This window comes from Ciconia boyciana, chromosome 7 (genome assembly GCF_034638445.1).
Source record: "Ciconia boyciana chromosome 7, ASM3463844v1, whole genome shotgun sequence".
Lineage (NCBI taxonomy): Eukaryota > Metazoa > Chordata > Aves > Ciconiiformes > Ciconiidae > Ciconia > Ciconia boyciana.
Window position 1 is genome coordinate 38319089 of NC_132940.1, and position 24352 is coordinate 38343440.

The 24352-nt window shown below is 51.2% G+C and overlaps 1 protein-coding gene across 3 annotated transcripts in view; it reads right to left on the minus strand.

Moving 5' to 3' along the window:
- Nucleotides 1–1404: 1404 nt before the first annotated feature.
- Nucleotides 1405–24352, minus strand: part of SLCO2A1 (solute carrier organic anion transporter family member 2A1) — a 42431-nt gene continuing 19483 nt past the window's right edge. For 2 of the 3 annotated variants that reach the window (XM_072868692.1, XM_072868691.1), the window contains 13 exons: nt 19364–19501; nt 17139–17301; nt 13147–13362; nt 10954–11052; nt 9208–9341; nt 7944–8025; nt 6612–6776; nt 4999–5188; nt 3249–3408; nt 2707–2876; nt 2475–2539; nt 2198–2318; nt 1405–2068 (listed from right to left, as the gene is read on the minus strand). In XM_072868692.1, coding sequence (XP_072724793.1) covers nt 1948–2068; nt 2198–2318; nt 2475–2539; nt 2707–2876; nt 3249–3408; nt 4999–5188; nt 6612–6776; nt 7944–8025; nt 9208–9341; nt 10954–11052; nt 13147–13362; nt 17139–17301; nt 19364–19501 — 1824 coding nt within the window. In that variant the 3' untranslated portion in view covers nt 1405–1947. The remainder of the gene's footprint in view (nt 2069–2197; nt 2319–2474; nt 2540–2706; nt 2877–3248; nt 3409–4998; nt 5189–6611; nt 6777–7943; nt 8026–9207; nt 9342–10953; nt 11053–13146; nt 13363–17138; nt 17302–19363; nt 19502–24352) is intronic. The other variant, XM_072868693.1, reaches the window with a different exon arrangement.

Below are 24352 nucleotides of genomic sequence, written 5' to 3' on the forward strand. Positions count from 1 at the left end.
CTGTCTCCAGCTCACCCATGGCCATGTCTGTGCCTGGCCACGGACCACACTGATCCTGACCCACCAACTGACTATTCAGCACCCTTGCTATCTCAGTCCTGGGGATGGTATGGCTGATCCTGACCAGCAGCATCTGCCATGGTCCTCTACAGGTGACAGATATGCTTCAGCAGCTGTCCTTCCTACAGGAGCCATGGAAGAGATGTGACCTTTTCAGATCTAGTGCATTCACGTCAAGATCTTTGCTCTGGGCTTCACCTTTTAGCAGCATCGGCTTGGTGAGATGAACGGTGTGTCCTTTGCACAACACCAGGCTCTCGATAAGCTCATGAAGCAATTCCTGTGAATTGGTCAAGTGGTGCTCCCATGACACCCTCTACAGGTGACAGCAGGCAGGCATCACCCACGGGTGCACCCCCAGATCCCACCAGCTGCCGCTTCTCTTCTCATTCTAGCAGGCTGCCTTCATCCTGCCAGGAAAGGAGAGGTCCTGGGTTGTGCTGTGGGGCAGGTGAAGCTCTGCCAGAGCGGATCAGGGAGGCCCTGGAGCTGCTGCGCTCCCTTCAGATATGCCACAGGCAGGGATACATCCTGCATCCCAATGCCCAAAGCCCACTGTACCCCAAGCTGCCCTCTATGCCATTCCTGCAGGCCCTCTGCTTGCAGCCCCATGCCCAAAGTCCCGTGAATCCTGCCTGAAACCCCCTGCCCACATCCATATGCCTGCAGAGCACTGCACCCTGCCTGCAACTCCCTACTTATGCTTGTAGCCCCCAGCCCTATGCTTGCAGACTCCTGCTGCTTTGCGTTTGCACCCCTGCCCACAGCCCATGCACCCTGCCTGCTGTGTGCTGAATTGTGCAGGTGCCTTTTGGTGCCTTTTTGAATTGTGCAGGATGATTTAAGCAAGGTGCAGAGGGCTGCAGGCATGAGGCTGTGAGGTTTGAGCAGGATGATGTAGGCAGGGTACAGCAGACTGTGGGCATGGGGCTGCAGGATGAGGGCTGCAGGCAGGGTGTAGGATGATGTAGGCAGGGTACAGCAGACTGTGGGCATGGGGCTGCAGGATGAGGGCTGCAGGCAGGGTGTAGGATGATGTAGGCAGCATAGCAGACTGTGGGCATTGTGCTGCAGGCTTGGGGCTGCCAGCAGGTTTCATGGGGCTGCAGGCAAGTACTGCTGCCCCTGGGCTGCCTGGCCTGTGAGCTGGTATAGCCTGCCCATTCTGCGCAGCCCCTCGCCCTCATCACTGGGGTGCCACATGCCCTGCCTGCCACCCTTTCTTCACCTTTGTCAACGAGGCATGCACTCAGCATCTGCCAGGATGCGACCTGCAGGCATCCCCGCTGCATTGCTGGTGGGGACAGCTCTCAGGGGGAGACCAGCAAAGCACCACAGTTGGAAAAGTGACCTTTATTTTAAAAAAAAGAGCAACAAACCCCCAAAATGTTCTGCAATAAACCCCTAGTGATAACTTTTCACAACACAGGTGCAGTGTCCATGCTGACTTCTGTGAGGGGTGCAGGCAGGGGGGTACATGGGACAGCCCCACAGGGTTGGCAGCCATCTCCCCTGCTCCTGTCCCATCTGGGAGGACATTACCCGGCTGGAAACATCACGCTGGAGGAGGGACCATCACCCACAGCAGGCACTTCTTTGGGTATATGGGATGGGGCTGCACTCCAGCCCCCATCTGCCTCCTGCTCCATGTTGTGGGGGGCTGCCCCCTCCCCAAAGCGGTAGGCAAGATGCAGTTGGGAGAAGCCGGTCCCAGGATAGGGCTGGCATGGAGCGTCCCTCGCCAGGAGCACGGCAGTGCCATGGGCGGCAAGAGAGGAGCTCAGAGCTGCTAAGGTGAAGTCGCTCCCTTAGAAGGAAAAACAAACCAAAAAAAGACAAAGTACTGGGAGTGGGTAACAGGGGGTGTGAAGTCAGTCCTCGGGTGGGCTACACCAGCCCCGCTGCCTTCTCCTGCACATTGTACTCCTTGCTCCTCTTCACCTTCCAGCTGATGAGGGCGAGGAGGACGGTGCCCACCACCTTGTAGCCCACCTGCAGCCCCAGGTATCTGTTGGGAGAAGAGCAGCGAGATGCTATGTCTGGAGGTGGCACCTCCAGCTGGCACCAGGCTGAGCTGCAGACCATCCCCGTGGTCATCCTCGCCAGGGGGGACAAGGGGACACACAGCAGGGGTAACCTGTTGCGGAGGAAGTCGTTGTTGTAGTAGGCGCAGAACCGGCGCTGGGTGCACTGCTTCTGCCAGTAGATGCAGGAGGAGTCGATGAGGGCACCAAACATGGCCGGAGCCGGCAGCCAGGCTTTGGAGAAGAGAGGATGGAGTCAGGCTGCCCACCCTGCCCTGCCTGCATACTTTGCCTGCTGTCCCCAAGGAGGTTCAACACCTCCTGGGGCTCAGGCAAGCCTCTGAGGACCCTGGTGCCTTCTCCCAGCCTCATGAGGAGATGGACACTCACCCAGCAGCCTCATCAGTAAGAACTGGACTCCAATGGCAAATGACTTCTCGTCCTGGTTCACCACCCTGCAGTGGAGAAGTGACGGGAGGTCAGAGCTGCTGTGGCAGCTCTGTATTTGGCCAAGCATCTTGGCCTGGTTGTACATTTAAGAGGCCCCGTTGATCCCAGCATGGGGAACCCATCACATCATGCTTCACCCAGTGCCTTGTGACCCCCCTTGCCCATTGCTCACCGTAAAACCATCATGTAGAGGGGGTTGTGGGACAGGCAGGCTACCAGGGCAGCAAAAGAGATCAGGAATATGGCAGGAAGAAGCATGTGGGAGCAGCTGAGAGGACAGGAGCCTGTCTTGGCAGAGGACAGCCCGTTCCCAGCAGGAATCAGGGAACAGTTCTTGTAGATCTGTTGGAAACGTTTGGAAAAAAAACCATGAAACTTCCAAAGCCAAGAGCAGGGTTTTTAGCAACACACCAGACCATATCACTTTGCAGAAGACTGAAGAGAGAGTCAGCTCCAATTTTAAGGGACGGCCATGGCATCCTGCAATTGGATGTGCTGCCGTCCCCATTTCTCCACCAGACTCCCAGGGCGTTACAGCAATTCTCCATTGCACCTTCTCAGGACTTCAGCTCCTCTGTGGACCTCCCTGCTCCCCGTGTCAAAAAGGCTCTACCACATGATTGCATTTGTCAGGTTCCTACAGCATCGTGGCAGCCTCCACCATCACCAGCAAGCAAGGTGCACTCTGCTTTGCAAACCACTCGTTTTACTCACCACTTGTTTGGGAGCGGAAGAATTAGCAGTGCTGTTCATGCAGCCAGCAAAGCAGGGGGAGATGTACTCCACATTGTTTTCTCCACACACTGGGTGAAATATGTGCTCAGAGCAGTGGCACCCACTCGGCGTCTTAACCTGCTGCTGGGAACTCAATGTACTGCCAAAAAGGAGGAGAAAAAAAGTTTAAAAAATTAAGAAATAGGACAGGAGGAAGAAAAATCCCTCTTACTAGTTAACCAGTTTCCCCATTACTATTTGCGCTGGGACACTGCCAGCAGCGGGCTGGCCTTCTGCCAGACCCTGATCCCCTGCAGGTACCTCTGCAAGTGTACAGTGAACTTAGCAGTAATTATGTTATGTCTGCAAACAAGTACTCGCACACTTACTTTTTTTTTTCCCCACAGCTGAAAATTAATCAGCCAAATGCCTGGATAAATTTATCTGGGCTCCATCCAGAACTGCACAAACAGATGTGCGAACAGCCCAAGCTGGAAACACCATTCAGACAGAAACTGGAAGCGGGCTCGTTTCCAAACAAGCCTGACGACAGCGTGAAAGTCAAGAGGACAAACCAAATTATCTGTCCTGTCTTGCCTTTCTACCTAAGTGAGTTAATCTGCTGGAGCGGCACGGTCCGTCTCCTGTGGGAAGCTGGAACCAGGGACCTGCCCTTGGGCATGGTGGGATGGGGCAGAGCTCATGTTCGCCCATCCATGCAGCCCACAGCTACCTGGAGATCCAGGCAAAAGGCTCTTATGCACTGGTGCCATTGCAAGGGAGGAGGTTTCCAAAGTAATATAAAACAACAGCCTCCTTTTCCATGCAAGTCCCTCCAGCAGCTCCCCGTTACATCAGCAAAGCCCATCAGGACTGGTGTGCTACAGAGGAGCTGAGACAGGCAGTCAACCTGACACTGACAGCAAGAGGTGAACGTTGTGAGGCCAAGGTGCCCTCCAAAATTTAGCACTTGCAGCACTTGATCTTGAGCTGAGGGATCTCCTCACATTTGAAGCCTTGCTCTCACACAGAAAGCTTGAGATGTCAGTGCCTCAGTGGACTTCCATACACTCCTGAATTCGCAGTGCATGCTGTGCAGATCTCAGAGCAAAATATAAACACATCACCCACACATGAATTTGCAGAGTGCTGTTGCTTTCCTTCATGGTTATTTAAGTGGCTTTTAAGTGGGAGAAGTGCATGGACTGCCCTGTCCCTCAGCCCTACACTGTACCCCTGGGACAGAAGGCTTATTGCTGGTGAAGGGAAACATTTGTACAAAAGCCCCTTGTTGGCAGCGCATTGGGAAATGAGCATAACACACTTGACAGCAAGCCTGGGGTAGAGTCTAAATGTAATTTTTATCTTAAAAAGACATGGTAAGAGCCAAAAGTTTCCACCCAGGCAAGGAGAAAGGTGATGTCCAGCTGGAACGAAGGGAGTATGTGAGGTGCTCATGTATAGGGTTGATGTGGACACGGGCAGTAATACTACTAATTTCCCCCTAGGAATCCAGAATGAAAAACACCTTGCTTGTTTGGTATGGAAAATCAGGAATAAATGCCCTCACAAGCTTTCTGTGCTATATAGTGCTTAGATCTCCTCCAAGGCAGTGGGATAAAGGAGCAAGCAGTAGTATGGTGATGTCTACTGCCTCTTCCTCTCCACCTGCATGTATCCCACCCCATGGATAATCAGGTCAAGAACTGGAGGAATAAGGAGCTGGAAACAACTCAAGCGCCTGCATTACCTGAGGGGGTAGATCCCATCAATACGCCCTGTGGAGCAGCCCATGAAGAAAATGGGCAGGCAGATGAGGATGGAGAACACGAGCACCACCACAGCAAACCGGGGGATGGCCCGGAGGGAGAAGGCAAAGCGTTTCATAATGATTCCTCCTAAGAGCATCCCAAGTGCTGCTGCTGGCAGGTTCATGGCTCCTGCAGAGGAACGACGGCATTAGCTGGGGTCCTGCCTGCCAAGCACCTCTCTGCTGGCAAGGGGTACAGGTAGTGGCTTCGTGGGCCTTGTGGTGGTTGGGAGAACCCACAGACCCCACTGTTACCCAAGAAGACCAAAACCCAAGGCAGTCAGCACCTATGAGAAACCTCAGCCTCAGGAATCTGGCTTAGAGATGCAAGATCAAGCTTCGTGCGCAATTGCTTGCTCTTGCCAACTTCTTCAAGCATCCAAATGACCCAGACCCGCTTCACCCATGCGGTGGGGCTGCACATTTTCAACGAGAGTGGTTGCTGGCCCACAAGAGTGAGCAAACAAATGTAGTCAGTCTCCGAGAGGCTGCAAGACAGCCTGGCCTTCTGCAGCCATCTCAGGTCACAGAATCACAGAATCGTATAGGTTGGAAAAGACCTTTAAGATTATCGAGTCCAACTGTAAACCAACACTACCAAGACCACCACTATACCATGTCCCTAAGCACCTCATCCAAACGTCTTTTAAATACCTCCAGGAATGGTGACTCAACCACTTCCCTGGGCAGCCTGTGCCAATGCTTGATAACCCTTTCAGTGAAGTAAAATTTCCTAATATCCAGTCTAAACCTCCCCTGGCACAACTTGAGGCCATTTCCTCTCGTCCTATCACTAGTTACCCGGGAGAAGAGACAGACCCCCACCCCTCTACAACCTCCTTTCAGGTAACTGTAGAGAGCAATAAGGTCTCCCCTGAGCCTCCTTTTCTCCAGGCTAAACAACCCCAGTTCCCTCAGATGCTCCTCATAAGACTTGTTCTCCAGACCCTTCACCAGCTTCGTTGCCCTTCTCTGGACACGCTCCAGCACTTCAATGTCTCTCTTGTAGTGAGGGGCCCAAAACTAAACGCAGTATTCGAGGTGTGGCCTCACCAGTGCTGAGTACAGGGGCACGATCACTTCCCTACTCCTGCTGGCCACACTATTTTTGACAGAAGCCAGGATGCCATTGGTTTTCTTGGCCACCTGGGCACACTGCTGGCTCATATTCAGGCGGCTGTCAACCAACACCCCCAGGTCCTTCTCTGCTGGGCAGCTTTCCAGCCACTCTTCCCCAAGCCTGTAGCGTTGCATGGGGTTGCTGCGGCCCAAGTGCAGGACCTTGCACTTAGCCTTGTTGAACCCCATACAATTGGCCTCGGCCCATTGATCCAGCTTGTCCAGGTCCCTCTGTAGAGCCTTCCTACCCTCAAGCAGAAAAGGAAAGTCAGGAAAGTCATCAACCACCTTGAGGTGATCCCTAGGTCTCATGTGAAAATGAGTTTACAATTAATTCCTCCCATGGGATTAAAAAGCCTGGGGCATACAGACAGGTGGCTCCCTGCTGATGAATATTTTTTAGCCTACAGCTGCCGCTGTCTGGCTGTGCTCACCTATGAGAAAGTTGGCATATGAGGAGGAGGCACCGTACTGCTTCTCCAGGAACTTGTTGAGGAAGGTGGCGAGTCCCGCAATGACTGAGGAGAAGCTGCACTGAGCCAGCACCAGGAGGATGAAGAGGGGGTTGAGGAGCAGCTTGAGGAAGATCTTTGGGAATCCTACAAGGAAACAGCAGGAAAAATGTGTTTTGGCCATGTGATCCTCATGTCAGCAATTCGTACTGTGAAAAAACCCCACCCTTAGACTGTTCACAGTGAGTTAATACAAGGGATGTCTAAGGCCATGGGAAAATGGAAGGGGAGACACCCTAATTTGGCCTGGCAGCTGTCAGGACCATGGCCAAAGTGCCCTGAGAAGCGAGGTGGAGGGCCAGCTCTGCCCACCACCCTCCCTCCCACGCTTTCCAAACTCACAAGCCACCCGAGCATTTAGCAGCCATGGTGCATTTGTTTTTCTGGAGCAGGGGCCATACCCTTGGGCGGTGCAAATGAACAAAGCCGCAGGGGTTTTGGCAGAGCCCTGCTGGCTGCTCATGGGCAGGGTCTGGCTCCTGTAGCTGATGAACACGGTGTATTTTCCTGGTGGGACATCATGTCCCCCTGCCCAGCCAGGACAGCCTTTCAGCAGAGGGAGACTGACTCAGGCTCCTCAGGAGCAGCTCCATTTATTTGGTCTCTAATTAGCTTTCCCCTTCTAGCAGAGAGTGCCACGGAGACCCAGCATCATTCATCAAAGCCCAATGAGATAGAGAAGGAACTGACAGCCACAGAATATGACTGCAGTGGATGGAGAGGGAAGGAAGGGGGGGCTTTAGCTGGAAAGAAGTCATCATGGAGCTAAAAAAAGTCATTAAACTGATCTCTCTCATCAGTGACATCCCTACTCAAGCCTGTTTCAGCTACGCATAAACAAACTAGCGTAAGCTGCAATGTGGTGACCTTCTCAAAGCGGTGGCTGGTGGCGCCAGCAGCCTCACGCCCTCTCCTTGAGCCATGGGTTAAACCACCCAGCTAGCATTTTCCAGTGTGATCATGCCATTTAAGATCCTCAAATCAATTTTCAGAGATTATTCAAGCTCCACAGACCTCAACACCACTGTCTTATAGCAAGAGGGAGGCTGTGTCCACCTTCCCGTGATCCTTAGGGAAGGGCGCACTACAGCCCTTGAGGTGCCTGAGCTGTTCCTGGCATCTCCACACAATGTGGTGGAAAGACCCAAAGGCCCCCAACAAGCACCCTCAGCTTGAAAATGCTGGCGTGGTGGTCTCCACCCACTCAGCATGGCCAGGTGTCCCCGATCACCCTCGCCTTTAAGTGCCCTTTACTTTTTATAAACTCCAGCAGGGAGGTTTCTTCAGGCACCCCCTTCTCCATCTTCCTGAGCATGCCGGCCTCCACGTTCGGGTCCTGGGGAGGGAGAGAAGAGCAGCCTGCAGTGAGAGGGGAGCACCCATGCGTAGCCAGCACCGTCCTGGCACGCAGCGAGGTTTGTGAGGAGCAGGGTCTGTCCCAGGTGCCTTTGACCTCCTGCCAAGCCTGATGGTTTTCCTGCCCGTCACAGCAAAGGGGCGAATGATCTCAAAAATTACTGCAGCCCTTGAGCAGAGCTGCAAGACAAAAGCTTGTCCTGCTCAGAGAGGTTTTAACAGCTTGGAAAGCTTTCCTCTCCTGAACGCTGACAAGATACCTCTTTTTTAATTCTGCAAAAAGTCTGAAAATGAAAGTTGGAGACAGGTCATCTTAAGTCTGGCAAGTCCTCTAGCTATAATTATGAGATATTTTGGGTTTGAGTTTGACCTTTAAAGAATCGATGATTAAACAATTTCAAAACAAAACAAAACTATTTTTGAAAGTAAACCAGTGGGGCTTGGCTTTGAAAACACTGAAATGAAACGTTTTGATAGTTTTGCATCTTTTAAAATTTGTTTTAATGGGAAACTTGTCTCTTTCCTGCAATTTTTTCCCCAAAGGAAAATCCCATTTATCAAACCTCACTGCCCAGCTTTATCCCAGTGCTCCTGTGTATGCCACACTTGAGGAGGCTCTGCCCTGAGCAGGGGCTGTCACTGATGATGATTCTGCTGGTGTCAGGGGAGTGTCACCTTGCAGAGGGTGTTGCAGTGGGGAGTTAAGATACAGCCATCACCAGCAGAACCAGGTCAGACACCCCAGAAAGGTTGAGTCCCCACAGACAGACCTATACCAAGAAGGGCTGCATGCAGGAACCCCAAGAAGCCACCCAGCCATCACCCTGCCCCAGGGAAGGCACAGGTCTACCCAAAACCTTCCCAACAGATGCTGTTGATGCAGCTAGCAGGAAGGGCATGAGGTCTGGTTTTGGTCTGCTGAGCTGTGGTGGTTCTGGCTTTCCAGCTAATGGTGAGGAAGTGAAGGGTCTGGTCCTTCACGTGTTAGAGGCATAGAGCTTTTTTGGAAGACTTTTCACTTGTGAGAAGTTGTAACCACATCTGAGAAGGGTTGCTGGGCTCCCTTCCTCCCTCCCAGCCCCCTCCTCCAGGGACAGGTATTCCCTTCCTGAGCGCAGCCCTGGCACCAAGATGTTCTGGCCCTCCGGAGATGAGGTCTCACCTCTCCTTTCAGCATGTACCGAGGAAAAAAGAAATAAGGAATGGACGTGAGCACCAAACAGCCTGAGGAGATCAGCAGTCCCAGCCACCAGGCTCCAATCCACCGCTGGTCCCTTGGTGTCAGGGCCACTGTAGCTGCAAAACACAAGGACCCATAAGAACTCTGCTCCTGCACATCTAAGGGTGAAAGGGGCAAACGTGCATGCAAATGTGGACCAGTAGAGCACGAGGGGTCCATGTGAGCACAGTCCAAGGGTCTCTCCACTGGCATGGAAGAGCAAATGGATGGAGGTGGGAGCTCCCACCAGCATTGGTAGCAACATCAGCCCTGGTCGTGTTTGATCTCCTTTCCCCTGGCACTGCTGCTCTGCTGCTCCCCATCCAAACTGCGCCGAGCCTCCCAAATGACTGTAGGACAGATTTAGTCAGCATCGAAGTATGCCAGTGGCACAAGTTCAACTCTTCCCCGCCGAGCCAGCCAGCAAGGCGGTGAATACGGGGGCCGGACTCCATCCTCCTCTGCCTGGGGCGTACGGTGGGTTTGGACCGTACTGCCTGCCAGGGATGCTGAGCCGAGACAGGGACCAGGAAAGGGCACAGCCACTTTCCTGGAAAAAATTGCTCTCCCATTGTTCCAGGCTTGGTCACTCTCTGCTTGCAGAGACCAAGGGAAGGACCCGTGCTGGCAGAAGAGCACTGTTAATGAGCCTGGTTTCCGAGTGGATGAAACTCTGGGCGCCTTCTCCGGAAAAAGGAGGAGAAGGTGAGAGCCGCTCCGTCTCCAGCGCAGACATCCTTCGGCTGGGCCAAGCGATGCTCACAGGAGGTTGACAGATTGCTTGGCTTGGCATGGGGACTGCATCTCCCCATCACCAGGACGTTGTGGCTGGGAAAGGAACCAGAAGCCTCTGGGTGGGAGCCCTGTGCCAGGGTGTGGCAGGAGAGGAGCCCACATCCCACTGAAACAATCGCCCTACTTCCCCAAACAGGACCACTCCACTCTGGAGCCTGGACGTCATCACGGAGCGACCAGGCAGAGGCTGCTAAATCTGTCTGCCACCGTGGGGAGCGAGCCAAGGCTTTTTGCTGTTTCCTGCCCCAGGTTCATTTATTATTCTTATCAGGCACCGGAAAAAAAAGTCAGGCAAGCTCTGATCTCTCTAAGGAAACACAGGAAAAGCCACATTAGTGATGGAGCTGGGGAGAATTCTTTAGTGATTAAGTTACCAGAAATAATAAGCACACACCGCAGATAAAGAAAATAATCCCTGTGGTGGTGTTGGCTTGGTCCCTCTCTCTGTAGATGCTGGTGAAGGGTGGTGGGGAGGAGGACGAGTAGACTCGAGCCTTTCTGTGCACCCACAGGGTGCCCTGTGGTTGTCTTCTCCATCCCTGGATGCTTCAGATGTCCCTGCTCCTGAGGAAGTGTGATACTTCCTCAGCGTGGTGGCAGTGGGCAGACCCCAGCAATGACCACCAGTGCTTCAGTGCAGCACCATGAGTAGGACAACGAAATGTCCCTACGGCAGAGCTCTGCTTCAGTATGGCTTCAGGACCATCTGTAGTCTTCCTCATGGGGAGATGGAGTGGAGAAATGCACTGGGGTGCTATTCCAGGTCAGGTCTTTCCAGGGGAGCGGGTTTTGTGGGTCATGGGACTGGTGGCTTCTGCCACCAGTCATCTCAGACTGACCTTCTGACTCACAGAAGGCTTTTAGAAGTACCATCGCTACTTGAGAAATACTCACTAATGTCAACTCTTCCAATATCCACGAAGAGCCGCAGCACCACAGATCCCAGCAAGTATCCAAAAGCAGGGCCAAACACGGCGATGGCAAAGAGGATGGCTGAAAAAAGGGAGCAGAGAGAGCCAGCGTGAGCAGGGAACAGTAGCTTCAATGCAGATACGGCTTTTGTCTTCCCATGTGAGGCAGGAATGGTGTTACAACATGCAGAGGAGAGAAACCATCTTTTATCAAGAAGCAGATGATAAGATCCCCATTGCTCAGATACTGAACATGGTGTTTATCTAAGAGGATTAGGAGGAGGGCAGGCAGCTGCCTGCAGAAAAAGTCCCTCTGCTCTGTTGCAATCAAGGCTTTGTCAATGCGCTAAAAGTTGTCAGCTATACCATGAATATCCTTGATTCACTGGACAAAGAGGGGAACCCCAGAGAGCAGCAGGACGGTGGCTGGGCTCCCGCATGTGACAGAGACCTTCATCTCCTACAGGAGGCCAAGGAAACAAAGCCATCTCAGTCCTTAGATCCAAGCAAAAACATTTGGTGCAAACTTCAGGGGAGGTGAAAGATGCTGAGAGCAAAAAGGCCAGCAGACCACCCTTGGTTCAGCTGAACTATCCCGTTCAAAAAATAGATAACTTGGACCTAACCTGTAAGGTCAAAATGTTTCCTTTTGACTTCTTTGGAATGAAAGGATTCAAGTTTCCTCCCTGAAAGAAACTCTTTGCACAACCTTCTTAAGATGTTCAAAAGGAGACAGTTTGCTTGAACTGCATTGACCATTGCTGTGCATTTTGCTGGTCTGGAGCCTACTGGGTATGAAAGCGCCTCATCCTACTGCTATGCCTCAGCTGTGCACCTATTTTAATACCTTTTTTTTACAATTAGGCAAGGCAGTGCTTTGTTTCTGCAACATAAACCTAAGTATTGAAGGGCAGGGTCTTTAGAGAAAGAGTATTCAACATCACACATAGACAGTAATGTTCCCTTTCATAGGAAGATGCTGAGACCTAAAACAGAACAAGACTCAAAGGGCAACAGTATTTACATTTTACTGAAGCAATCCAGACTCACAGTAGCCATATCCCCAACACAGACATTCCCACAGCCCTCAAGTGACCACCTGTATTATAAAGAACAAGTCAGTCCCATTTTCCTTCATCTTCCTGCAGGTTTGGGAATCCAAAGGGCACTCAGAGGTCCTGGGAACAGCGACCCCTCGCCGCAGGGGGAAAACAAGGATGCTCTGTCCCTCCTTTTGCCAGCCCAGACTACTATAGTTGAGCTGAGAGGAGGGAGTACTACCTGCACGGGAGACTTTCTGCAGAGCTCTTAGGTGGTGCAGCAGCCCTTTCCAGCAGGAGCCTGGAGCAAAGTATGCCTGGGTGGGTCTGGAGACCCTGCCAAGCACTCCAGTGCTTGTCCAAAGCCTGTCCTTTGGAGTCTAATTCCGAAGGCTTTCCTTCTTCTTTAGTGCTTGCCTTATTTTGGAACATCTGCTTCCGACTCCTAAATCACTCTGACGCCTTTGGCTATTTTAAAGACATTGTTCGGCACCAGGAGGAATCAGGTTTGTAAACAGCTTATGGACTGAGCTCAAAACTCACGTAGGCAGGCTAGCACCGGATGGGTTTTGCCAGTCACAGGGAAAAAAATGCAGTTTAACATGGAAGCCAGCACCTATCTCTTTGCAGTCAAGAAGTCCTCCTGAGCCTGGGAGCCCCCACCAGGCAGGGACTGATTCCACGACAAAAATGTGGATTTTGAACCCTTGATGCAAAACCTGTGTTAATTGGCTCCTGCAGGCTGTCATACCTCTGGTTAAACGATGATCAGCCAATTCTCAATAAGAGCAGGAGATGGCCTCTGAGCAGGTTTCCTTACTGCTCTTTCCCCCTGTGGATAGCATAAGTTCTCATAGATGCAAGGAAGAAGCCCCAGCTCATCCATCTCATCTCCTTGCCCTGATTCTTTGGCTTCCTAACATGGACACCATAAATATAACCCTACAGAGAACAGCTGACTGTCAAGGGGAGAGACAGCCCAGCCTTTTAATGGGGGAGGATCTCATCTGAGACCCAATGGCTGCTCAACTCGTGTCCACGGGTTCCTCTCCAGATAAGCACCTCTACATCTCACCTCTACATTTCACCTCTGGTCTGGAGGAAACAAAACGATATACAGCAATGTTCCCACTTACCAATGTACAATGGGGAATTGTTTGCTTCTGCAAAGTCATCTACATAGGATATCCCAAAGGGCTGGATGGGAACCGTCCCGATTCCAGCCAGCAGCTGGGCGATGACCATCATTGCCCATATGCTGCTGGCCTCCTTCTGGGGATCCTGGGTCCTGTTTGGGCACACAAACTTATTCTCTGCATAGCAGAGTTCAGGCTGGCCCTGGCTTTTGTTACCTGAAAGGGAGAAGAATGAGCATTACAACATTGGGCACGTCCCCTGCTTCCTCCCACACTAAATCCCTGAATACCAGGGATCTCCCAAATTTGCCGAGTAGGCACACACTGTTCCATTTTGGATGGATTGCTCATTTTATTTAGCAGTCTCGTCACCTTTCCTTTCCCTTGGGGTATTATACTGAGGTCAGCATAGCAAACTACCACACTGTGATTTTTATCAAACTTTTAAAGACAGGCTGATCAGAGAAGATGGAAGCAAATTAATTTCTCCTGTGAAGGGTCAGCCCTGCAGCCCAGCTCCAGTGAGCTGCATTTGAGCTGCCAGCAGAGGATAAAAAGCTCTCCATCAAAGCTGCAGCAACGCTGGACCCAGCCAACTAACAAAAGCCTTCAGACAGACGGTGTCAAAGCCAGTGGAAAAGCCTAAATATTCACGGATGGAAAAACCTGTTTTTCATGCAAAATGAAGGTGTTATGGAGCAAAGAGATTAAGTCCTGGTCTTTTGATGCTAGCTCTTCCCACTCTGGCTTTTCTTTTTTCTAATGATTCGTAATTAGTTCAACATTCTTATCACGCCTTTCTCATTAATGTAATAACTGTGGATTTTCTACACTTCTGAACAAACAGACACAAAACAAAACCAAGTATTTGTCAGGTGATTAGGGGTTTTCATTGGTGTAATGTGTCAGCACATTCCTAATGTGCTAGTAGGACACCACAAAAATCCTTATGTAAGTCCATTTGAAGCTGTGCTGTCTAAAGAGTCTATGTTGCCAGACAGAAGGAGCCTCCTCTTCTAATAAAGATTTTACTGCAGCAAAAGCAAGAGCCACAGAAGCCTCTCATGCCAAATTGCATGGTGTGGAGCGAGGCCACTCTTGGTTTAATGATGGCAAACCTAACCCATGGCTGGCTTTTTGTTATCAATGGTCTTTGCTCCCTTGTGGTACCCGGGCAGGAACAGGGAGCGATGCTCTCTGGGGAGACCTGGCTACCCTGAGCAGGACACCCTGCCCCTGAATCTCCATTGCCCTCATCACTCAGGAGCAGCCCACCTCCTTTCAAAGCAATGACCTTACTTCTTCATACTGTCTGGACATGGGGAGGTCTTCACCCTGCTCAAGACTGCCATTCAAACTCCAAACAGGACTGGAGTATCTTCATGGGCTGTAAATACCGGCCCGATACACGTACGGCTCCAGGCAGGGGGCAGAATAATACCTGCTCCTTTGACTTGTTTCCTTCACAGTAAGAGCAGCCCATCCCAAATCCTGACCAGTTCATAGCCTGATGCATGAACTTAAGCTGTCAGAAAACCTGGCAGCTGATGCCTGATCCACTCTCCAAACCGGCTGACTCAAAAAACACAGAGATATTTGAGGCTGCATATCCGGGAAGCAGCTGCAAGCCAGCAGAGAGCTGGTCTTCATAATTTCTGCATGAGCGCTGGCACACTCTCAGCCCCACACTGGGCCATCCTTTTTAATAATGTTTCAAGGGATCTGGGCTTGTAGATCAGCTGTGGCGGTGCCAGATTTCCCAGAGCTGATGTGGGAGAGCAAAGCCAGAGGATCTCTAACCCTTTGGTGGACTGTCAGGCACCTGTGAGCAGCCCTTTCCTCACTATACTTTGCTCCTGCTTTGCATCCTGTTGAGCTGTGGCAAAGTCAGGACCTAACTAAAGGGAGCAACTTGCCTAAGGCCACCCAGCAGCTCCCCGGCACAGCCAAGGCTCGCTGAGCCCAGAGGATTGGGCTAGGATGCAATGCATGGGGCTCAAAGCCTTTCCAGGAGAAAGCACTTTCTAACTAGAGGTGAAAGGCTTTCCCTGACTGGCACTGCTGTGACCACTGCCATCCCCCTCGGTGGCACAGGTGCGAGGGAGGAACTTGGCACAGAACCAAGGTGACTTAGGGTTTTCAGAGGTGGCAATCCCCAAGGAGGCTAAGGCTCATTGGCATCCTGAGGATTCAGGGGCTGAAGTCACTTTGGGAAGACCAAAGCCAGCCTTGTGGCACATGATGCAGGTTCTTCTGTGTATTGCATTCTGCACAGAAACTGGAGCTGTTGTCGTACACACTAGCTTGTTCCCAAAGCCTGCCCAGTTAAACCAGTAGCCCTCCTTAGTATGGATCATAAGGCTTCCTGGCTAGAACAGAACAGGCCCTGGGGACAGGAGATCTTAACTCTGCTCTATCACCCACAGACTGCTCAGCAACGGGAAGACGACCTCACTTCTCATGCTGCAATACCTCTGTAAAGTATACCTTTACCTCAGTAAAGATAATGTTCCTTTCCTTTCCAAAATGCTTTGGGCTATAGGCAAACCATCAGCTGCATTTGCGTTCAGCCTGGGCTCTCAGCAGGGCTGCAAGAAGCCAGGCTGCAGCAGGAGCATTTGCTCTTCTCCCTTGCACTGCCAGAGCTCTCAGCTGCCTGCAGAGTGAGACCACCAAGAGCAACGTCTTTTGTCATGCACAAAAACCAGGAGAAAGAAGAAGAAGGTCAAAGCCTAGCTGATGTGACAAGGCATACACACACATCAAGACTGCACTTTCAAGCCTTCTTATCAGCCAGGTGAACTGCTTTTCCCCCAGAGCATGTTAAGACTGACCTACAGTGCCAGAGCTATTAACTTCTTGAGCAGATCAGGGCCATCCAAATGAGACTGATATGGCAAGAACTTTCTGGTATGAATCCAGCTCAGTGTTCAGAAAAGCACAAAGCCTCAGTGGCAAGATACTGCAGAGCCTTTAGCCCCCTCAGGAAATGCACTAGTGCCCCAAAAATGCCAGAAGTGAAGTGATTTGTCCACAGCCACACAGGACAGCAGCAGCAGAACCAGCATCTCCTGCATCCCAGGGCTTCTGCCCCAAATCTGTTGCCCCATCAGCAGCTCTCTCTGCTCACAGTTGGTTTCACACTCTCTCCCTGGCTGGCTTTTTAGATAGCTGAATGATGTGTCATCATTAATAACAAAGCTGTCATCATTAGCCAGTAAAGCAGCTTTAGAGCTGCCACTGGGGCTCTTCTGATGCCACAGAAAGCAAACCTATTTCCAGGATGCTCAGGAGCAGGTTGGAAGGACCCACACCACCCATGCAGAAAGCAGGGACATGGTGTGCTTAGAGATCTGAAGAGAGATGGGTGGGCACAGCCAGGAGAGAAAGATATTAAAAATAACATATTAAGCTAGTTAAACAATTAGTTTTCAAGTATATTTTATAGTATCCACGTGGAAGGATATGCTCTCTCACTGAACATGGAACCTCCCTACAAATATTCCTGGGGTGGCACGTCCGTATGAGATGATGGCTATCATCTCAGGGGTCTCAGCCCTACAGCAAGCTCCTTGGACACTGATGGGAGGGAGAGGTGTCTGGGCAGCCTGGAGAGAGAGATCCTGCCTGCTGAACTTGAAACACAGACTGCTCCCTCTGCAGGCCTTCAGGAGCATCCATGGGGAATTGAGGTACTTCACCATGACCACAGCACTCAGCACCCAAAACTGTGGCTCGAACGACATGTGCAGAAGAGGTGGAAGGGGTGCCACATGTAATTATTGCATTCAGAAGGGGTTGCAAAACTATACTGAAGTCAGGCTTAAAATAGCAAATCTCTGCCTTAAGTCTTTCCCTCTAAACACTGCGTTTAAATTGTGTGCGCTGGATACAACCCCTCTTTTTGGGTAGGCGCAGGTAACTCAGCCCAGAGCAACTGGAGATGGATTTGTGCTGGGACAGCTCATGGTGATAAGGGTGAAGGCACTTACCAGCACTAAGTGTGGTGTATTCGTAAGGGTCTGATAGGAAGTGGGGCAGGGTAACCAGGAACGCTCCCAGCGCCAGCAGCAGTCCCCCTATGCCGATCACCCGCGGGCGGTGAACTCGGCTGCCGAAGTAGCTGACGAAGATTATGAGGACCACATTGCCGATCTGGAAAGGGCACAGTGAAATGGGGAGAAAGTTAGAAGACGTCACAGAGGAAGTCAAGACTCTATAGCTGGTCCCCCATGACTGTGCCTGGGTGGGTAGAGAGCTCTCTTGTCAGGTGGTGTTTGACCCCCACAAGAGCAGGAACAGGACAGTTCTTCACCCTGCACATTCACAGCAAGTCAGTGCTTCCTTCTCATCAAAAGCCAGCGGGCCAGCTCCTTGGCTTCTCTCACCTGTGTGCACCCCTTGTTGTCATGGATGGCTTCACAACCTCCCTGTGGTCTGGCTGGGGCTTTTTTCCACACCCACACATGTCTCCCACCCCATAGGATGTGGCATGAACTAATGATTCCCCCAAACACAGCAAGAAATTAAGCATATTGCCTCCATTCCCATGACTCTAAGCAGGCACAAGCCCAGCTACAAAGTCCAGCTCATTGCAAAAGTTTGTGACTCTGGACATTTACAACTGCAGATATGATCAGCTAAAAAGATATGAAAACATGCAACTTACTCAGGCAAGGGGATGAACACCATAAAATTACCATTACATGGGCTTTGTCAGCTTGGGAAAAGTTAAGCATTATTTTAACCTCAGCATGTATGGCTAAGAATACTTTTCATTTATGATTACATGGGCTCCCTTGTTTGTCTCTTTGTGGTTTTTGTTCTTGGAATTGCTGCAGCCATTAATTTGAAAAGATTGTGGTCCTGGACAGGCAGGGGAGCTCACACAGAGCTGGAGTAAAGCGCAGAAATCCCTCTCATAAAGCAGAGATATAAAGATATATCAGTTGTCTGAAAGCTGTTATTCTTTAACAGCATGGCATATGTCCTATTCCAATCCTTTTCCCTTTGTATTCTTGCTCTACATGATGTTTGCTTTGGTATTACTTTTCCAGGCATTAAATCTCATAAGTATAAGTAATTTCTCTAGCGGATGAGGAGCACACGGGTTACAGATGTATCCCCGCTATGGGTGGTGGGATACTCTGCAGGGCTTAATTATACCAGTTCAGGATTACTGATGTTACAACTGTCCATACTGAGTCTCTTTCTTCGCATGGTTTGGACCTAGTCACCGTCAGTGGGAAGTCCTTCATTGGTCTCAATGGGCTTTGAACCAGTCTTTTTAATCTCAGATGTAGGTGCTGACTGGGGTAAGACCTGGGCATCTACTTCCTCAAGGACCCAGGAGGATTCCCAGTGCTCAGCCTCCTGGTGGAGGATCCCATGTGAGAAGACCAGCTGCATGCAAGGTGGGCTGCCACCCAGCACTTCTTTGCCTGTGTCATCAAAAGAAAGTCTCTCTCAGCAGGTCTTTTCCTAGTTGGCCTTGAAGAGCTACCAGAAAGGATACAATTCATGACAACGTGAACTAGAAAACTTATTCCAGAGGAGTAAGTGATTAGAAAGTGTCCATGGGGAAATCCTTGGCCAGGTCAGCAATATGATGCCAGTGAAAATCAGCCCTTTGCCATAGGGCTATCAGGAGCTGGGACCACTGGAGAAAGGTGGTAGATCTTGGAGAGACTGCTGGCCAAGGTCTCCTTTAAGAGAAAGCTGGGAATGACTCAGGCCAGGATCATTCCTAAAGCCGATGACACACCTATGAAAACAGATGCTTTTACTGGAACTTGCTCATGGAGCTGTAGTTGTGTGGGTACTACTTGTAATAAAATGCTCTTCTTCACAAAAGAAGAGTGTAAGAACTGACCGAAGGAGAAGAATCACAATGCATGTCTCCCAGTCATGTCTCTGCTGGAGATATATGGCATCCCAGGGTGGAGTGGTCTCCTCTGATGCAGCCTGCTTTCTGCTGCTGCCCTCCCAGGCCACGTCCTCACCACCTAACCCTGCTTTCAACCTCCCAGCATATGGTACAGAAGGAGTGAAGTGTGAAGAGGTGTCCAGGTATACAGCACCATCTGGTTCATCCAGCATGTGTAGGCATGGCCAAGGAAGCATTGAGTGTGAACAACCCTGAGACCCCATTTGGGGAAGGTCCCCCTGCATTCTGGCCACTCTTGGGGGCCCCCGCAGAAGCGTCTCACCCAGTTACCTCGTGCAAGCTGGAGATGAAACCTGAAGAGAGACTGGAGAGCCCAAAGCGCTTCTCAATGGTGGTGAGGCTGCTCTTGAAGCTGGCGCTGTAGAGGAGCTGGGAGAGCTGGAGAAGCCCGTGGCACAGCACAAACACCTGCGGGCAAAAAAGTGTGCCATCCCAGTTAGTACCCTGCTGATGTGTAACTGCTGGAGACCATGCCCCGTGTGAGGGATTTGAGAGTCATACGCACATGGGCTTAAGTTGGCCAACACAGCTGCACCTCTGACATGTAACAGATCTACTAAAGGGCTCAGTCCTGGATCCCTAATTAATTCAGCTTTGCAAAATGAGCGATGCTGTGTTCAGAAGAGGGGGCAAGGAGCTCTGTTTTTATCTTTCCTCTGCTTTACCGTTATTAATATTCATTATTATTTGCACTGTAGCAACCCTTGTGCAGCCCTCAAGAGCAACCCTCCAACCCTAGGAGGGCCTGTTGCACTGGGAGTTGTACAACGATAAATCAATGAGATAGAGGTTTGACTTTGCATAGACTTGGTGGGTGCTCCTGAGACCATGTTAGAGCTAACCCTGCCACTGCTGTGCCACAGCTGAAAGGGAGCCATGCTGGTTTAGACTACCTGAGATCCAGTATTTCCAGTCGGTCCCTTAGATTCACTCAGCTCTGAAGCCAATTAACAGAACCTGCTCCAAGGGGTGTTGCAAGAAAAAGTTAAAAAAGGGCTTTAAAAGCCCCAGTGGGAAAGGATGAAATATGCACAATGTAGTTTCACTACTGGAAGATCGCTGTAGTATTCTAAAAACAGCATCTTTCCTGTGAGCCAGGCTGTGAGCCGAGCCAGAAACCAAGCTGAATGGAGGCAGAGCTTGCCTGGAGCAGAGGAGGGAATACAGAGTTTACGGGGCAGGGCAGAAGGATGGTCAAAAGAGCCCGGGTGGCCTGGGAGAGGAAAGCGCTCTCAGCCGGGGATGCAAGAGGCAGCTCATAAGTGTCTTTTGATCTATATTTAGTCAGAACAGTTTTCCTTTATTTTTCTTGGAATGGAATGCATCCACACAGTGCCAAAAGTATTTTAAAATAATTTAATAAAAAAAAAAAGGGAAAAGGTCTTTTTATTTAAATTCACAGGAAATCAAATATTTGCTGAATACCGGAAGCGTGTCCCACAAAGATAACGGCAGGAAGCCCAAGATGATGAATGGGGGATCAAAGGTTGATCAGGGCTGACAAATTCCTTATGTCCTTAGCTAGGAGAGCAGCAATACTCGTTATTAGTATTTATTTGAAATGGCAGTAGCACCCAGAAGCCCTGATCCATTGTGTGAAAAAAAAAAACCAACATAAAAAGAATGAAATTGTCCACCCAACATGGAGGATGCAAATGCTGTAGGTGGGTGGAGTGGCTTTTTGGGGAGCAGAGGAAGATGCAGAACCCTGGGGATCTACCTGGGGCTGTTCAGGCAATTGCAAGAGAATTTGGGTAGGAGAAGATGGGCGAGAAGATTGCTTCTTGGGAAGCTTCTCCTGCGGGGGAGGATAGCACCAGCCAGAAGACAAAGCTGTGTATCTAAAAGCATAAGAGATGGGAGAGATGCTGCCAGACAGCAGGAGAGAAGAACATGGAGATGAAGGGGAAGGAACATGGAGAAGGGGAAGGAGATGAAGCCCTCGCAGTGTGAGGGCAGGCTATGAACAACCTGGAGAACACAGAAAAGTAGAAGGAGAAAAAAAAAAAAAGGGAAGAAGGGTCACAGGGACAAGCTGCTGTCATGAACTTCCCAGCCACATCTTGGAGGGGTGTCAGCAGACAGGCTAACATCAGGCAGGTATCTGCCACCATGGTAGCCAAGCGGGAGAGGACAAAGTCCCAGGCTGGGACTTTGCCCCAGCATAAAGCTGCAGAGCAACAATGTGGGGCGTAACGTGGGAAACCCTCCCAGACAGGGACAAAGTGGAAGTGAAACATCTGAAAGTAAACTCTTGAAGCAGAATGACCTCTACACCCTCCAGCTATCAACTCCTCCAGCTATCAACTCAAAGCCCCATCCAACCTGGCCTTGAACATTTCCAGGGATGGGGCATGCACAACTTCTCTGGGCAACCTCATCAGTGCCTCACCACCCTCATCACCCTAGTCCAGCCAGGCTGGTCTGGAGCAGAGAGGTGACTCCTGCAAGGATGAGAAATACAGAAGGGATCTTGTTGCCAGAGAACATTAATTTTTGTTTCTGCACCTCTGGCCAGACCCTACTGAAGTCATTCGAATAAGGAAGCTCTGGCTAAACAGCAGAGGGCTGGGACTGCCTGAGATGCAGAGCAGCTGGAGGAAGAGCTCTCCCGGTGCAAGGCATTAGCTAGAAAAGCCAAGCTGCTTACCAACGGGGAGGGAAGAGGGTGGATCACGAAGGCTGAATTTAGCGCAGCAAATGTCAGCCTAATCCCAGGGCAGACAGGGAGATAAGAAGTGCTGAGGACAGAGAGGATGCTGGCAGGGAGGGAAAATGAGGAGCAGAGACAGCCTGACTCCCCAGAATGCTGGGGCTGGCAGGGGATGGGGAGAAGGTAGAGGCATGGAAGGACCATGGGGAACCAGCACTGTCTGTGCTTCATGAGAGGATGGAGAGCAGGAGATGAGAGGAACAAGCTGTGGTCAGAGAGGACAGGCAGGAAAAGGCAGAACTGGCAGGAGATGGCCTGAGATGGATTTGTGCACTGGTGATAACCTGGGAACGGACAAAATGGGCCCGTGGATCCTGAGATGCCTGGGAGCAAGCTGGGGCTGCATGCCATGAGGGAAGGCAAGGTGGGAGAAATGCAGCTGGAGAGCACCAATGAGGGGAGAGAAAGACTTTGGGGTGTGACTGCTCCCCCGCAGCTCATGAGCCCTTCTAATCCAGCTCCTACAAGCAGGCTTAGCAGGAAAGGCAGAAGAGCAGGAGGGATGCTCTGGGGACCCAATCCCGCCCCACGCTGCTGCTGGCACTGAGACGACACAGCAGCCTCGGCCCTTGGATGCAGAGAGCCTGGAGGACGGGAGAGGAAGGGCAGAGGAGGGTTTTTTTGCTTGGGAAGAAGCTGCCACCCAAAACAGTTGGAGCAAAGCAAAACAGCCTTTGCTCCAGGACTTGGGCAGCTAGAGCTCAGCTTTTCCAGACGCACTTCGACTGTCTGGAGGTGAGAGATGTGCCTGATTTAAGACTTCCCCTGCATTCAGCAGACTTAATTCTAATTAAAGTAATGACCGCCCAAACCTTGAAGGCTCTGAGTGCAAATAGCTGGGAAAGAGGCTTACTTGGATGGCTCCCCAAAAGGAGCCCATGCACCACCTGACCTTGGCACTGGCTGAGACACTCCAGCTATGAAGAGCAGACCTCTGAGACTGGTGGAGATTACGGGCACCACTCTCCTGTGTCCCCTCACAAGCCCTCACAAGTCTCTCCCATCTCTGTTCCTCTTCCCATGCATCCCCATAAGTTCATGCTGACAACCCACAACCTGCTGGTCCATGGAAACCAGCACCAACCTGGTGCCTTCCAGCTGCAGAGAGCACCAGATGTGCTGTGCTGGCCCCACGCACTCGCCGAGCAACCCCAGGAGGGGACGGAGCTGCTATCATCCATCGTCTGTAACACTTAATGAAGAAGGGGTTCTTAAAGAAGAGCCAAGTTCATTTGAAGGGAGGTTTTGCTGACGCAAAGCCAACACAATGGCACTGAAGGCAAAGGCATGGTGGGAGGTTAAGGAGTCAGGGACACTCCCACAAATACAAAGTGCTGACCCTCTGGAGCAGATGCTCCCATCAGACCCTGGTATATTTTTGGAGCTGCAGGCAAGCAGCAATTGCGGGCAGCCAGGGAGCAGCACGGAGAGGCCAAAGGCGTGCACCCACATACACACATACAAAAACCCCTCTTAATCATCCCCACGTTTCCTTCAGAGCGCCTGAGCGATCCTGACTCCAGGCTGTTTATACAAGACACTTGACTCCTTTCCAAGATGCACTTAATTTAAAAGGGAAGCAAACGCCTGGGGAAAGGTCCCTCGCAGACACACTGCTCCCCCCCACCCAGTTTGTGGGGACTAGTACCTCCCAGAGCAATGCTTTTTCATAAGGAAGAGAAACCCACCGTGTTGCAGGGAAGAGAGGGGACTGGTGCCTCCATGGTCTGGACAACACTTCTCAGGTTCAAAGCAGAGAGCTGGCAGCTATTCGGTCAATCCCAACCCAAACCTTCCTCAGAGGAGTCGTGTTCAACAAATACTCAACCCAGAGGACTGGTGGGGCTGAGGTGGGAGCAGGCTGGGCTGCAGGCAGCCCCCAGGCATGAGGATGCAGCAGCAAGGCTGAGATCCTATATTGGCACCAAGATGTCCCTGTGGGATGCCAGGTATGGCCACGATGGCTGGTACACTCCTGGGAGATGTCTGAGATGGCGTTTCAGCCCTTGCAGCCACATCAGAAGACCCACGTGCACCCTTTCCACTTCCCTGAAGCTCACAGGGAATAAAATAAGGCTCTGGGACGAGAAAGGGGGGGTCTCCCAGCCTCATGTTGAACCCATTAAGCAGACAAGGATGAAGAAGCCAGAGCCAGGGGGTAAACCTGTCCTTGAGGTGGGTGTTCTTGGGGTCAGAAGCTTTTGGGGTCAGAGGGAGGTTGCTGCTCCCACAGCTGGATGCATGCACTGGCAGCAGGCACTGTTGCGGGCAGTGCTGGTAGGCAGCAGGTGCTTGCACCACCCAATGTCACATACTGGGTCAGCTACGCTGTATTCCCTTATCTCATGTCTCTCTTTCCATATTGCTTATGTAAGATAATGCACTGTCAACACTGTCACTGGCCTTAACAAACAGGCTTTTCTAAAGCCCAGTCTCCGTGCACCTATTACGAAAGGTGGACTGTTTCATAAGAGGTTTTTTGAGGGGGCAGGCTGCGGGAGCATCCCTTGGTCACCAAGGCAGTCAATAAAATGCTTGGCAAGTTG